Source organism: Antedon mediterranea, chromosome 4 (genome assembly GCF_964355755.1).
Source record: "Antedon mediterranea chromosome 4, ecAntMedi1.1, whole genome shotgun sequence".
In the NCBI taxonomy this organism is placed as follows: Eukaryota; Metazoa; Echinodermata; class Crinoidea; order Comatulida; family Antedonidae; genus Antedon; species Antedon mediterranea.
Window position 1 is genome coordinate 6,093,966 of NC_092673.1, and position 15,818 is coordinate 6,109,783.

Genomic DNA, 15,818 nt, shown 5'->3' on the forward strand with positions numbered 1-15,818 from the left:
CACTACTTTTATTCAGAATGCGACTTGCTGGCTCATACTAATAGTGCTTCCATCAGTGGTGTTTACAGGCTAATCCATTAGACAAATAGGGAAGTCTTTATCAAACCTAACGATAAAGTATACTGTATTTTTATACATTGTCTTTAGCAGGAATAGAAGTGGTATGTCACGGCAATGTTGATGACGTGGTGGTAACCAATTCGACACTCACTATTAATACATTATTTCGTTTCCTTTCCTTATAGTAAATAGGTCTATATTATCAATGTCAGTAAAAACCAAGGCAATCTAACAACATGACACTGAGTTCCCCTTGCCAAGAAAGTAACTCGTACGGTACAATAATCTCCATCCATGTCTATTAAGGGACGTGAAACTGTTCGTGTCGCAGCCACAGATAAACCCTTTCATCTCCGGAGCTCAGAATATGTTGTTAGATTGCCTTGGTGTGACATGCAACAAATATTTAACTAGATTTTAACTCATCACTTGACGATAATTTCGAAGACATTTAATAAAAGTAAGTAAATGGTAGGTCATTCAAGATTGTTTCAACAACAACATACCGATGTGACAAAATGTTCTGTATACGTCACCTATCCGCAAACATACAAGTGGTGCGTTTGCATAGCCATAGCGGAGATTGTTCAGAAGGAGCACACGTGACAAAATATTTACTGTAAATATATATCCAAATTTAAACAATTGTATTATCATCTTGAATACAATCTATCTTTATTCCGTAATTGGAATGCAAGTATATAATGTTACGATTTTGGTTCAAATTTACAACTATAGTGCTAAACAATTTCTCAAATATTCACTTCCTATTTTGGCACTAAGAATGAATTGATATTGATTTTAGGCATCGTGAAAATTAGGCCTACCGCAACCAGGCAACAGGCATTCAATAATAACGGAATTAACCTGCGCTCTTCGTCAGTGAGTATTTTACGGCTGCTGCTTCACATGTAACAATAACGTAATAAGGTGTGCATTCCTTTACAATCACCGAATATCATACGACACCAGAGTAGCACCTGCATAGCACAGCATTCATGACGAACAAAACAACTATAAACCAATCAAAATCTATATACTGCTTGAATGAGTTGAACAACATCGGCAAGGGTTCGAGGCCGACTCGCTATAGTTCTGGTGGTGGAACAAGTCTTCTCGGATAAGGACTATAAACCGTAGGTCCAGTGTACACAGTTATAACCTGTGTGTACTTTAAAGAAACCAAGTTCATTATTCGAAAAAGAGTAGGGGGTTACCCCGGTGAACTGGTTCACACAATAGCCCCTGTATCAGGGGGATTACCACCTATCTGATAGGACAGTGATTAATTCACTATTGGTAATCCTTGGCCACATTGCCTAAAGACATAAAATAAATAAATAAATAAACAATTAAGCACCGGTAGGACAATTGTATCAGTAACCGGAGATAATTACCTAAGTAAGAATATAGTAAAAACGGGCACGGATAACCGAGATGCGCTCTATAGAATGTGATAAAAGAGAAGGAAATCCTGTTTTTAAAATTCAGGTGGTCACATCAAGACGTCGCTTTAGATCAATATTGTACATGAATATTGACTTTCATATTAATTAAAAAGAAATAGTGGCGTCACCTTTGATTCGGAGGAGCTAAATGAAATTATATATTGTATTTTTTTCACACAATTCCCTTTGCGGTTGTCGTTATTTCACATTTTAACTGCATGAAAATAATTTATCAAGTATTGCATGAAGAGCAAAATCAAGTGCAAAACAGACTTGCGTTACAACCGGCCGTATGTGCGACTGAATGTTCAAAATCACGGCCAATGCGAACGGCCAATTGAAATATTTCATGTAAAAAACAAGACATTTTTTTAAACCATATTTAATGAGGGTGATCCATCCAGCAATTGCTGATCATTAGGGACCCTCAGAGGTTCACAAGACAAACATATACACAAGATGCTCTACATAAACAAAGTCTTATTACAAGTCTTTGGGAGTGGAGTTGTAAATTTGTCCTTATATGTGACGGGACTTGAACCCAGGAACCTTGGAGTGGTAGCCAAGCATCATAACCACAAAGCCACAACTCCACTCTGGAAATTTAGCGTAGATGACAGGATGTAAAATAATATATATATAATGCTGAAAAGTTTTCATTTATATTCAAGATGAAGGCAAATAATTATAAAAATGCTCACTGCCTACCAATTATTAGATATTACACGCACAAAAATTACATGTGCAAGAGGAATCACGCTGAAAACGCACATTTTCTAGTCCAGATCAAGCCAATCTTGAGATATTGCAAACGCAAAAAAGATCAACAACACTGAAAAGCTTACATTCCAAGATGAAGGTGAATGATTATGAAAACGTTCATTTCAACAGCACAACTTTGTGGAAGAAAGAAAGAACTAAGAATACAGTGTGATTTTCGCCAATCACAATAGGTGACCTGCCTGATAGAAGCGGATCACCTAATTATTTATTGCGCAACCAACAGAGCTATAATACTACAACACACAGAATTCATTTGAAATGAACAGAGATTACATACAAATAAATTATAGTAATTATCAATTATTGATTAATACTTTTTTAGCTCGGAATGTAAAGCGAATGTACTAACTAACTTAAATACTCCATATATGGCATTATGTTACAGCGGAAAATGCTTAGCAAACGTTAACAGCAATATTTAAAATACATATAATTTCAGTTTGTACTGGTAAAAAGTTTAAGATGTACTATTTCTATCGTTACATGTAAAAGTTGAAATTAAATTAATCATAAATTATACTTCAGAAAAATCTAAAACAATTAATGAATACATTTTTTGTTGACTGTCCACTTCATTTTATTTGCCACCCATCATTTAAAGATGTATTGTCCCCCTGAAAATGTTTAAAATGTGTTTGTTGAATTATGCCATTTAAATGTCACATAATAGTTATCCACTTTGAACACAAATTGAATCGAAAAAAAAATCTATTTTTTACCTGAAAAAACTGTAATTTAAAGCAAAAAATAGTCAAATGGGTTTTTGGTTGAATTTGACTATTTATTTTGTCATTTTATATAAGAAAATGTTTTCCCCGGTTTTTTTTTACAGAAGGGATTAAAACTACAAAATAACCTATTCAAAGTTTGATTTAATTAATCTTCATTTTTCATGTTTTTTGGGGACAATACATCTTTTAAAATAATATATCAATGAATTCAAGTGTGTTCAGGTTAAATTTCTTATTAATGAAATATTGAAGTACTGTGTCCTTGATGCTTTATGTTGGAAGCACAGGCGATCATTGTGACGGGTATTTACAGACAAAATGAATTTATTTAATGATAATTATATGATCAACTTAAATTTTTACAGATAAGAAGAAACGTTCTACCTTAAATACTATAACTAACTACTTAAGCTGCGTCAGAAAATATAATATAAAATATTAATGATAAAACTTAATTTATGTAAACTATATATTGTTGCTATATTTTATGAATAATAATTCTCAATGGTATTTAATTTCAGACAGTGTTCGAAGCTGCAATGGATCACTTTATCAAAAATATATATACTGTAACATCTATATCAGTGAGCCATCAAACACAAACTATTTTTTGATAATGAAATCAATATAAATTGCAAATATGCGAAAAAATCAGGGGTAAAGAAGATTTCAGAACAGAAACTCAAACTTCATGCCATGAGACCCATTCGGTATGGCTATGAAACGGAAAAACAACATTAAACTAATATATAATACAGAATTCTTTATGTCTACAGAAAATGTTGGATTTGATGAAGTAATAGCTTTATACTGTAAACAAAGAATTTGATTATTTAATTTTCACTTTCAATTAGGTTATGCAATATCTACTGTACTTGTCAGTTTCATGGACATAAAAATGGAATGTGATAAAAGTTTCTACCCAAGGTATCTTGATGCAACATTACATGCTGTCTTTAAAAATTCATAATACAAAAAAAAGAATCAGAACTATCTCCTGAAATGCACACAACTATTTTTCGTATAAAACATCTTTGTCAATGCTTGGGCCAATGCCCTAACAATACTGTATGATCTTGTTGTTGTACATGAGCTATCTCCAAAAAACTAATTTGATAATAAAATGTTTGTGCAATGAGGAATATGTTTAATAGGCCTAAATGCAAAAACAAGCAAACATGGGTTTCCTATCTTTTCAGGATCTATGGATCTTTGCCTGTATTTACTATTTATTAAAATCATACTAATAATTAATAGCTTAATTAATTAAATATTAATAGCTTAATTAATATGATAGTTATCATTTTGGAATAATAACTCTCACAATATTTGAAAAGGTGCAAAAAATAACACATGTGTATTATAAAACATTAGATGGCGATTCAACACAATTAATAATTGCAAAGAGAAAAACATTTTGGCACATATGGCATGTCATATCAATACTTGAGCTGGAATAACATAGTGCTTTAAGCTTAACATTTTACACAATAACAAAAAACATATCAGTACGCTCACAAATTAGCAACCCTTTTTAGCAACTAGGCACCAATAAAATCTAAGTTCGTATTTATGTATAACCTTCCATGTATCGAATAATATCTATTTAAAATCACACATCTTGCTATAACATAAATATAGGGGGTAAAAATAATATATTATAAATATGGAAGAATTGAAATGCTCTCTTTGGAGCCGGGTGCGGTTATTTCAACATTCGAACTAGTACGCTTTACTAAGTATTTTCATAATGTAATTTTATTTATTTTATGACGAATTAATTTTTATCTATTTTATTTTTAAAAGATTTTTTTACTTTACCGTCACTGCGCATAATAATTTTAACATTTATTAAAAAGCTATTTACAAATATAGAATACCAAAATTCACTATTGCAAAGCAGACAATTTAGGTACAATTTTTCAATAATTTAAGATAGCCTATGTTACTAACACTATTATTTTTAACAAATAACAATACAATTCGGCATGATTATATTTAGAATTTAACGATACATTTAATTTCGTAGACCAAAAGCTTATTTTATCTCTTAAAAAGAGGAAAATGAAAAACTCTTTCCATTCTTTCATTATTTTTTTTTAAACTTACCTATGTTCTAAAAAAGCTAAAAAAAAAAATTCTCAAGTTTTCTTTTATTCTTGATGGGAAATTGTTCAGCTGAATAACTAAAAGTTTTCGTGAGATGTTCAGAAAATGTCATAAAAATTATAATTTTATATCATGGATGATAAAACGTAAAAGAGGTAAAACAAATAAAATGATGTAGATACAAGTCTAATAGGAATAACTGTATTGTATTGAATTGAATTGTTTGTTCAAATGAGATGTACTAATGACATTCTCAATCTCAAATGAAATCCATTGTGTCCAACTGAATTAATTTCTAAACACAATAGTACTGAGATTATATTATAACACTATATAAAACCTATTTGCCATCCACAAGTATATGTTTCTTTATGCAAAATTTCTTTTTTTAATTTGATTAAATGGTTTCATAGATTCTACTTCTATAATTTTTCACCTAATAATTGTAATGTCTTGAGGTAAATTGCGGCATAACAAATTTATGTCTCAATTTTCTTATCCATTTCATAAATTTTATCATAATTTTTATTTTATACGTTTAAGAAAATATATCATTTGTTTCCGAAATATTGATTTTTATTTATACTTGTTAAAATTAATTAGACCAATCAAAATATAGTATATAAGTGGTTGCATTCAGATACACCACATATATGTCATTAACAAAGTCTTTTGTAATATTGTAAAATCAATTTACAAAATTTTCTATTAGAAAGTTGTCAGTTTAGGGAGCTGCAAAATGAATACCTTATATAAAATTTTCCTTAAACACCTACAAATTTAATTTATTTTAAAACTTACTTACTATTAAAACTCTGCTACACATGTCATAGTAAATTTGTGGAGTAATGGTGAGGAAATGAAATTAGTTCTGTGCGGCGTCCTTTGTTGCATAAATCGCCTGCTTGTCCAATTGTCTATTCATTAGTTTAGCTATCTATTAAATACAAATAATCTAACATATCAGCTGCTAGGTATAAACAATAATTGGAGAGTTGCCCAAAAGACAAAAATGTACAGTTACAAATAAGATAAATGTTGAAGATAATTATTTTTACAAATCAGCTGCTACTGTATCCAAAACTTCAACGACATGAAAACAAGAAACTCACTAAAAACCATAAAATTACCAAAATTAGATTCTAGTATCCAAATTACTCATCAGACTTTATGAAAAAAGAAAGAAAATTGATTATTTCAATGAAATTCATCAGCTGCTGATTGTAACCACTAAGTGATTAAAATACAAAGAAAAAAATACAAGAAAAAATAATTTTAAATAAAATTCAAAGTATGAAATATGAAACGATCACATGATCGTTGATTCCCATCAATGGTAACAATGAGGAGATACAACTACTTCACATAAAAAAACCTTGTGAAAGTTGACGTGAAACAAGGCATTTGTTTACCAAGAACTTTAGAATTTTTATCATGAGCATCACGGCGTGAAACCTTATCATTCACTCGTGTCAGAACGTCAAGTAGGTGTTCACCTTCGTAGTAAAATTTTGCCTGAACGAACATGCAATAGAAAATCCAAGCTCCATGGTCCTCATTTCGCCAGCCTTTACCACCTGGAAAATACAAAATTCAGTTATATAATCCGTAGAAAATTAACATAAACGCTGGTTCATTCTTTCAATACCAGGTCTTCCCCATTTTTTATTCTGCCAAAAAAGGAAAGACAATTAATTCAGCAACGAGCTAGGCCTATGGATAGCGGACAATGTTTCTATGTTACCGCTCTTTACCAGGTAGGCCTACTAGCTAATTTAGGCCTAAAGCCATCACAGGAGGACATATCTCAATTTCTCTTTGGGAGTCAGGAAAAAAACAAACAAACAAAACAAAAATATCCCAATAATGTATAAAATTATTATTTAGGCTTTATTAGAAAACTAGAGCATTGTATTTCCCGGAAAGTGCCAGGAATATTCTATGCTTTTGCATCTATAGTTTGATGATTTTGTTTAAATATTATATTGTCCATGCTTTTATAAATTTTCTCTGAATATTTCACTTTCCAAGTTGGCACCCTTTTATACAGTATGTACCTTTGCTTGTGTCGTGGATGACAACAGTGTCGGCATTCTTTGGCACAGTAACAGAACTCGACAAATTTTGCCCATCATAAAAACTGATTCCACTGCTATCATCAGATGTGTCTGATAAACTCCTACATGCCTGGAATATCAATACCTTCGGTTTGCCTGAAAGAAAATAATATTAATGAGATGGTGCAACACTAAGAACCAACGTGTGACTTTAAAATATAACTGTTGTGTCATAAGATGCTTAAAGACCCATTCCCTACGTTTTTTAGATCTAATTTAAGGTCACAAACTACTATAAATATTATATGGTCCTATTTAGATAACTTTTTCGTCTTTAAACGGTTAAAAATGTGAAAAATAAGTTGATTCTAGTAATTTTAGCGGCCCGCTATAAATCCCAAAATGCATTGCGCACGGATTGATATTTTTGTTTTTGTTCTGTAATTCAGCAATTCAACTTTTCCATCATATCTTTTCAGTGAAAATACCGGGTTTTCCCCAATTTGTATCAACGGAGTCTGTCAAAAATAGAAAGACAATTAATGCAGCAACTATACAACGTCAGGCTAGGTATATAACTAGCGTACGATGTTCGTACATTACCGATGTTTACCAGCTAGGCCTACAAAACTAAGCCTAGCTAGGCTAGGCCTAAAGACCGTACCAATCTCATAAAAGTGGTTTTGACGTAAAATAATTTGGTCAGGAAATTGAGAAAAATGTATTCAATTCACAATGTACAGTAGGAAGAAAATGGATGGTAATATGTACAGTAAAATACATTGATTGTTGATTTTTTTTTAATTTTTCACAAAAATATTCACTTTCTACTCACCAAGCATAAAATACTCAAATTTTGAAACTATTTCATCAACTGGTACATAAACATCTTTTTCCAACAATTGAATACCCTCCTAAAAAAAGAAATTTTCATTTATACTTTTTTATTTATACGCCTGTCAATTCAGCTATTAAAAGGTGTAATTTAATTGCAATTTGATCAATGTATTAAGGGACTCATACCACGACCTACATATCACAACCTGACTCAAATCTAACCCTCGTCATCAGCGCAAGCTCAGTAGTCTAGAGGTACAGTAGTGATGTGGAGGTCTTTGAAAAATTATAGTGCCAAAGTCTGGAAGAATTCTACTGCCAAAGTCTGGAAGAATTCTACTGCCAAAGTCTGGAAGAATTCTACTGCCAAAGTCTGGAAGAATTTTACTGCCAAAGTCTTGAAGAATTCTACTGCCAAAGTCTGGAAGAATTCTACTGCCAAAGTCTGGAAGAATTCTACTGCAAAAGTCTGGAAGAATTTTACTGCCAAAGTCTGGAAGAATTCTACTGCCAAAGTCTGGAAGAATTCTACTGCCAAAGTCTGGAAGAATTCTACTGCCAAAGTTTGGAAGAATTCTACTGCCAAAGTATGGAAGAATGTCAGTGTACAAAGTGCAAGTTAAAGAACTTGGTACACTGTATTCGCAAAAAGTAGGGGATCGTCTCCTGGTGTGCTGATCTGGTAGGCGCTGCACTGCTGGCTGCCATGGGTCCACATGGAGGGCCTAATCCGAATTTCCTCAGTTTTCAGTTAAGCTTGAGGACAATATATAAATACCTATACCTTTTGGAATTAACTATTTAATTAATAAAATGGCCTTACCGATGCGATGATTGGCTTTTTTGTTGCATTGTCTATAACAATTTCTCCTGATTTATTTTTTAATGGAATTCCTTTTCCGTGGCTGGATATGATAAAAAAAAAACTGCTGTATTTGTTTTCTACTTTTTTTTTAACCTCTTTTATTATATCCCATAAGTCTTCGGATTTTGATACATCTGGACAGAATTCAAGGTCGTAACCTTCCCTGAAGAATTCAGAAATATTTTTTTTGTCTTGTTGAACACCTTAAAAAAAACAAAATAATTACGATTAATTAACAACTGGTATTTATTTTTTGTCACTGTGTTTCATACTTGATTTAAAATGAAATAGATATACAAATTAAAGTAGTAAATCAAACAAAAAATTTATTGCGAAAGAAAATGCTAAGCTTTCGGAAAATATTCAGTCATTCACAATCCAGCCAGTAAACTAGGAAAACCACTGGCCTTCCTACATACATTTCCATCCATTTACCAGCAAGCTGACTTCTTCGATCACAAGTTTCACTTACCAGGTCTAGGTACACCAGTGTGGTCAGGTAGGTGGAAAAAGTTTGAAATATATAGTACATATCCTCTGCCAGGAGTGTAGCACATGTCTGGTTCTTTACGAGGTGATGGAAAGCTAGGTGAGATTTCAATACTACTGGCAGATGGAAGGGGTGGTCTGAAGTTGGTAATATCAGATGGGGTTGCATCCATAGCTAATGAAAAAAAAACAACACATTTTAACAATAGCACAAAGCAGATGCATCTCATACCATTGCATTGCCAAAAAAGACAACATTAACATTTTAAATGTGTTTAATTATGCCTAAATATTGCTGTAGCAGTCCTGGCAAAAAGTAGGGTAGTTTCAAGGTTAGTTTCTTTCCATGGTTTACCCGCAGCAACAGTCAAACCACAAATGTCAGAAATAATGTTTTCTAGATGTCATGTGTCATGTTAATTACTAGTCTAGACAATAAATTATTGTTCCCCCTCTTTACCTTTTCATCTGTTGAATAGCAATACAACACACAACAGTACCAAATAAAAAAAGGGGTTGGTTTTGGTTTTATCATTTATTAATGCTAGTAATACATTGTGTATAGTTATTAAATAGTACATTATTAATAATAAAAACACAAATTTTACTTACATTCGCCTCTATGGAAAACTCGATACCCTAAATAAAAATATGATAAAAATTATTGAAAATATAAGTGCAATCTCAAGTTTTGAGGTGTGGTCTAATTTCAAGTCCAGGAAGTTAATACTGTGATATATATACATGTATATGCTGATACCCACAGCATCGTCATTTTCTTTAGTTATTTTCCTTTGGATTTGTAGATATATATATATACATATAGTATGCCCAATAAAATAGGCATCACTTTTAGTGTGCCTGTTCAAATAAAAGAAATTTATACAGGCAATTTAGCTAGTGACAGAATTAACTGTGCATATAAATTTAGAGTGAAATTTATATTAAGTGAAATATTTTTTTATTTTTTTTACAGAAATACTTTATTAAAAATGCAAACCTATTTAAAGTCTTAGTTTATTACACTTCATTTTCCGTGTTTTTGTGGGACAATACAGTACATCTTTAAATAAAGACTGTGCGTATCAATATTTGGTGTGGAAACTATTGGCATGGTTGTTTCCTACTGACATGGTGCCTTGATTTCTACTGTACTAGGAAGGGTAGACAATGCACCTGTTATATATTGCCACACGTACAAACTAGCCACACCGTTGACCATGCCGATAGAAAAATCGTGGCTGACCGCCAATCACCACTTCAATAAGCATGTAATGGATTTGCATATGGTATTTATACTTACCCATCTCCTCCAGTTTCTCCTCAACATTTTCCACTTCAGTAACAAGTTTATCGCATTTCACTTTTCTTAATTGGTCCTTTAGCTTGCCATACTGGCCAACTGAAAATACTTTCCGCTTTTGCTGTGCCTCAAAGATTTCTTCGATATCTTCAAAATCTTCTATCTCTCTAGCACGAAAGCCGCCATACTCACCAAGGCGAGTTTTGTACTTTTTAAGTTCTTTTTTATCTAAATCGCGACTGATGTCATCTAATAAATCATTGTGTAAGGCTTTCGCCTTTTCTTCTAATATCTTATTTGGCATGTTCCAAATTCAGTCTTGTATTCATAAAAAGAAAAAAAAAAACAGTATGATCAATATTTCCACTTACTTTTACACATTCAGTGTTTTACACAATTTTTTTGTATAGATTTGACTTACAATATTTATTCAAATAAACACCCCGCTTTGAATAAAGGTCTCCGTCACAGAAACACCCTGGGGCCTTTAATTACTTCCTTGAATAAACGACCCGCCACATGCATATACACAATATTGTAATACAACACATTTCTATTTGTAGTAGAATTCATTGATAGACATGATCCACAACTTACCAAGCATTTTGATACAATTTTACTGTATTTTATCACCTCTTGAAATTAATTATGTTGTATTTTTCATATCTAGGTGGGTATTTATTTGATTTTATGTTACCATATTAGACCACAAAAAAAATAAACTAAAACCACTCTTGAACCATAAATGCTGTTTATTCGAATAAATACGGTAATTAATATTTGGTACATTTTTATGATCCATAATTCTGGTTAATGGTTTTCAAGCTACACCTTAGGCAGTTATACTCAAGAGGATAGAAGAGAAGCTTATAGTACAGTAGTTTACCAAGGCTGAAAAAATGAAAATTTGTAAACTTGGACAGTGTATGCGCAAACCTCAAAGCACATCTTAAAAGAGAGATGTATGCGCACAGTTGTCTGTAAGACCTGTTCAATAAACAATGTTTTCGTGTTGGCTGTCAACTTAGGCCGGGTATACTATAATACCATACCTCCCTACTGTAAAATTCCCTATAAGATTTCCTTTTATTTTTGTGTTTTAAAATGCTGTGTGTGATTGACTAATTTTACTAGAACCTTGAATGCGAGTTATAATGGATATGTACCCAGCCTTTCACAGTTGAGATCCCTGGTTCAATTCCTGCTGAGGTTCTTTTTTTATTATCATTATTTTATTATTGGGATCCCGATTCATATTGCCTCCAAAATTAAATGGAGTCTTCCGTAACAACAAATAGTAGTGGAGCTGTAGGTTGGTGGTTAATGCTTGCCTTCCAATCCCAAGGTTCAATCCTGACTTAGTGCCAGGGTTGTACGGCCTAAGTAAAATAATAAAAAATGGTCCATATTATTGGGACCCTGGTCCAGATTGCCTCAGAAATTTAATGGATTGGTCCTTGACCACATATCTGTGGTTTTAATTTGGTAAATATCTGACAAAATATATCAGGAAAAACATTATTTGGAGAGAAAGAGGGCTCACTACTTGATATTTTGTAAATGGTGGAATAACATGCGAGACATACCACATCTTTCTTCTTCCCAAAGGGTCCCTTCATGTGAGTGCTGCCACCAAACGGTGCCTATTCGTCTGTCCAAAAATACAGAGGCCAAATGAACCAGTACAGCGGGTTAACCTCCTACTCTACCATTCCTAAGATGTACTGGGTTCTTTTAAAGTGCACACGAGCCAGATGTGTACACTGGACCACCTTAAGTCCTATGGTCTTTGGCTCCCTGTCTTATTCCGCTCTTAACTAATGTTTTCGTCCTTGTCAAAAGAATATAATATGTCCATGTTAAAAGAATACAGGGCATGCTATTTAACATCTTGTATGAAAGATACAGGTATGTTAAAAGAATACAAATTTATTCTTTTTTTTATTTGTGAAGTTAATAAGTTCTGTAAGTACCTATTTTCACCAATAGTTCATAATTGTAGGCACTATCGTGCTAACATACAAACAAAGCAAGTACTATATTATATTTTGCCAAGCAAAAAGCATTCTGAGTTAAGTACTTGCCAAAATATATCCGGGAAAACATTATTTAGAGAGAGAGGGCTCACTACTTGAATAGGTGGAATAACCTGCAACTTGCAGCCTGTTCATCTGTCCACAAGGACAGGGGCTGAATGGACCAGTACACCCTACTCTTCCGAAAGATGTACTGGGTTACTTAAAGTGCACACGAAGCAAATGTGTATACTAGACGTCCAGCTTGAAGAATTCCTTATCCGAGAAGACTTGTTCTACACCACTAGAACAATGGTCGAGGAGTATCTACTTGAACTGGTGCCGATAATATAGCTATGGCGCCCAATAGTTGACCGCTGAATACAATACACAAGAGACACGGCGGATGAATGCGTTCGTTTTGTTACTATTATGGTGCTCGATCAAGCACATTCAATTCTGGAATTACAATGGCGAGCAATTTCAACTTCAATTTTATCAGTTTCTGAAAGAATTAAGCTTTGAAATGTGTAATATACCATTAATAATCAATTCCAAGCAGGTGGCTGCTCTCTGTCTGGTGGTGGTAGGATTTGTTGCTGAGCCTGCAGTAGTTATCTGTTGGTATTTAGTAGGATTGCTTCTGTAGTAATCCGTACTATGTAGCCTGTTTCAGTACACCAACAATAAATATCTTTAGTTTATACCCTATGCACTACATGACTAATTTGACCATACCTTTAACAAAAGGAAGTTAGGATACAGTACCATACAGTATCTTTAGCCACGGCGTAATGGCCCCATCGCCCTATACAAAGTTGCCCAATATAAAATCGCCCCATCGCAAACTCGCCAAGCCACAGTCGCCCCAACGCAAAGTCACCCCATCGCAAAGTCGCCCACGGTTTTATTTCGCCGCCGCTTTTTTATTTTACAGGTTTTAATGGAGTAATGTTCTTTTTAAAAATCATTAAAAAAATAGTTCCTTGTTTTGAAAGTTTCTAAAAAGATTACCAGTGATTTAAATTAAAGTTTCGAAAATGTTAATTTAATATGATTTTAAAATTCGCCGTAGTTAGGATTCCGGCACCGGAACTCAACTGCCCAGCGTTAGGGAATCCGACACGCTATTGCGCATGCCCAGAGCGAGGTTATCGTAAAAAAGTGGTTGTTTCATTCATATAAACTTCATATGATTATGAATAATTATAATTACATGACTAGTTTTATGATTTTTCAAGTACAAAATAAAATATTTCATATAACGCATTATACTGTAAATAACATGTAATCAACAAGTTGATTTAATTGTTGACAGCCGCCGCCGCGCAGATGTGAAAAAAACAGAACTGCTCAGGAAGTCGGGGTCGCAACGCTATGCTCACTTTCGTACATTTCTTGAAATATGCAAGCGTTATGACACTAGGCTAGGGCAGGCCTGTGTTTTTCTCCCGTTCCAAACTTCATACTTCCTCTGTCTAATAATATTAAAGCATTACGATTCTTAGATAGATACTGATTGTTATCAATATCATAATAATTATTTTAACGCGTGGCGTAGTCATATTTTAATTATAAATTCATGTATGGCCTAGGCCAAGTTTCATCGGATCCATCGCTCTCTCACTCGCGCGACGACTAACTAGGCTACAGTAAATCCCTAGTTAACACTCCGACTTGACTCTCGGTGGTGTGGTGTGGTGCGCGGTCTGTGGCACTTGTTGTGCCACTTGTTGTGCAAGCTATAATTACTTCGCACTGGGCATGCGCAATAGCGTGTCGGATTCCCTAACGGTGGGCAGTTGAGTTTCGGTGCCGGAATCCTAACCACAGCGTTTAAAATTACAGTAGTTACCAAAGTCACATTTACAAATCTTTCTTCAACCTACAAGTGGATACAGCTCATTTTTTAGGATAATATAATAATAAATGTATAAAAGTAATATAGTAGGCCTATCATATAGATTAGTTAAAACAAACAGCGTTATGTTAGACAAGAGGAGTGCATGTTATGGGCCACTTATGTATCATTTGCATTTAGTGATAGTATAGTAGGTCTAGGCTATGTCTAGGCCTATTGTAATATTATTATTATGATTGTAGTTTTGCGTCAGGGAGTTGAGTAATTAGATGTTTTTGCCCTCTCTGACGTAATTTGTACTTTATACCACGTACATTTGAGAATACTTACAAATTTTTTCGCAAGTATTCTCAAATGTACTCTGAAGTACAAATTACGTCAGAGTAGGGCAAAAATATCTAGGCCTAGGGTAGGGGCCTAGGTAGGGTTAGTAGGGGCCTAATTATTAAAATATTATGGTTAGTTATGACTTTTCAAAATGAAGAAATAAAAAATACTAAACCCCCTAACTAGGCTAGACTATAGAGTACTACTACTACTAACTAAACCTAGCTAGCCTAGGTAGTAGTACCCTAGACAAGGCATGGACCTCCATGGGCTAGCCTACTAGGCCTAGCTAGGCCCTCTAGCCTACTAGGCCTAGTAGCTAGCTAGGCCCTCCTCTAGTCTAAAAAACATAGTAGGGGCCTAGAGGCTAGCTAGCTAGGGTGGGGCCTACCAACAGTCTAGTATTACCATGGAATCAGCAATGTATATTTATATGTTCTTACCTTTAATAAAGCAAAATAAAAATAAAATGCACGTAAGGAAGCCTAGCCTAGGCCTAGTAGGTAGGTTAGCTGCAAGAAGCCAAGCCCGCCAAGGAGAAATTATATTATCGCCAGGGTCCAATAATGGCACGCGCCACCAATAAACAGTAGATTTCCGGTTGGGTCACCATCACGATCTCTATTATAATAATATTAAAGGGGATCTCCGGTTTTCAAATTGTTTATTATGAGTAACCCTTTGCAGCAACATTAATAACCTCACTTAGTTTTCTTCAGCGCTAAAGCAGATGGAGCATTTTAACAGGGCTTTTTGGTAATGACATGACTGACCGCATGTATAGTATAGGTGGTTGACTGTGCATCTAGCCTAGTTCTCTTTCTCTCTGTGTTCACCGCCTGATTGTCTATTCAGGTTGTGACCAAACAATAGGGAGAAATCATCATTATCAATTTTGGATCAAAAAAGATCATCCAGTTAGATCTTAAAACA

At 33.8% G+C, this 15,818-nt stretch overlaps 1 protein-coding gene across 1 annotated transcript; it reads right to left on the reverse strand.

The window, feature by feature from the left end:
• Nucleotides 1-6,351: 6,351 nt before the first annotated feature.
• Nucleotides 6,352-15,408, reverse strand: LOC140047950 (caspase-3-like). The gene is made up of 8 exons (XM_072092980.1): nucleotides 15,329-15,408; nucleotides 10,683-11,000; nucleotides 9,992-10,018; nucleotides 9,363-9,554; nucleotides 8,849-9,093; nucleotides 8,024-8,102; nucleotides 7,189-7,344; nucleotides 6,352-6,708 (listed from the first exon to the last, which is right to left on the reverse strand). The coding sequence occupies exons 2-8, from the start codon at nucleotides 10,984-10,986 to the stop codon at nucleotides 6,488-6,490; spliced, it is 1,224 nt and encodes a 407-aa protein (XP_071949081.1). The 5' UTR covers nucleotides 10,987-11,000; nucleotides 15,329-15,408; the 3' UTR covers nucleotides 6,352-6,487.
• Between the last annotated feature and the right edge of the window lie 410 nt (nucleotides 15,409-15,818).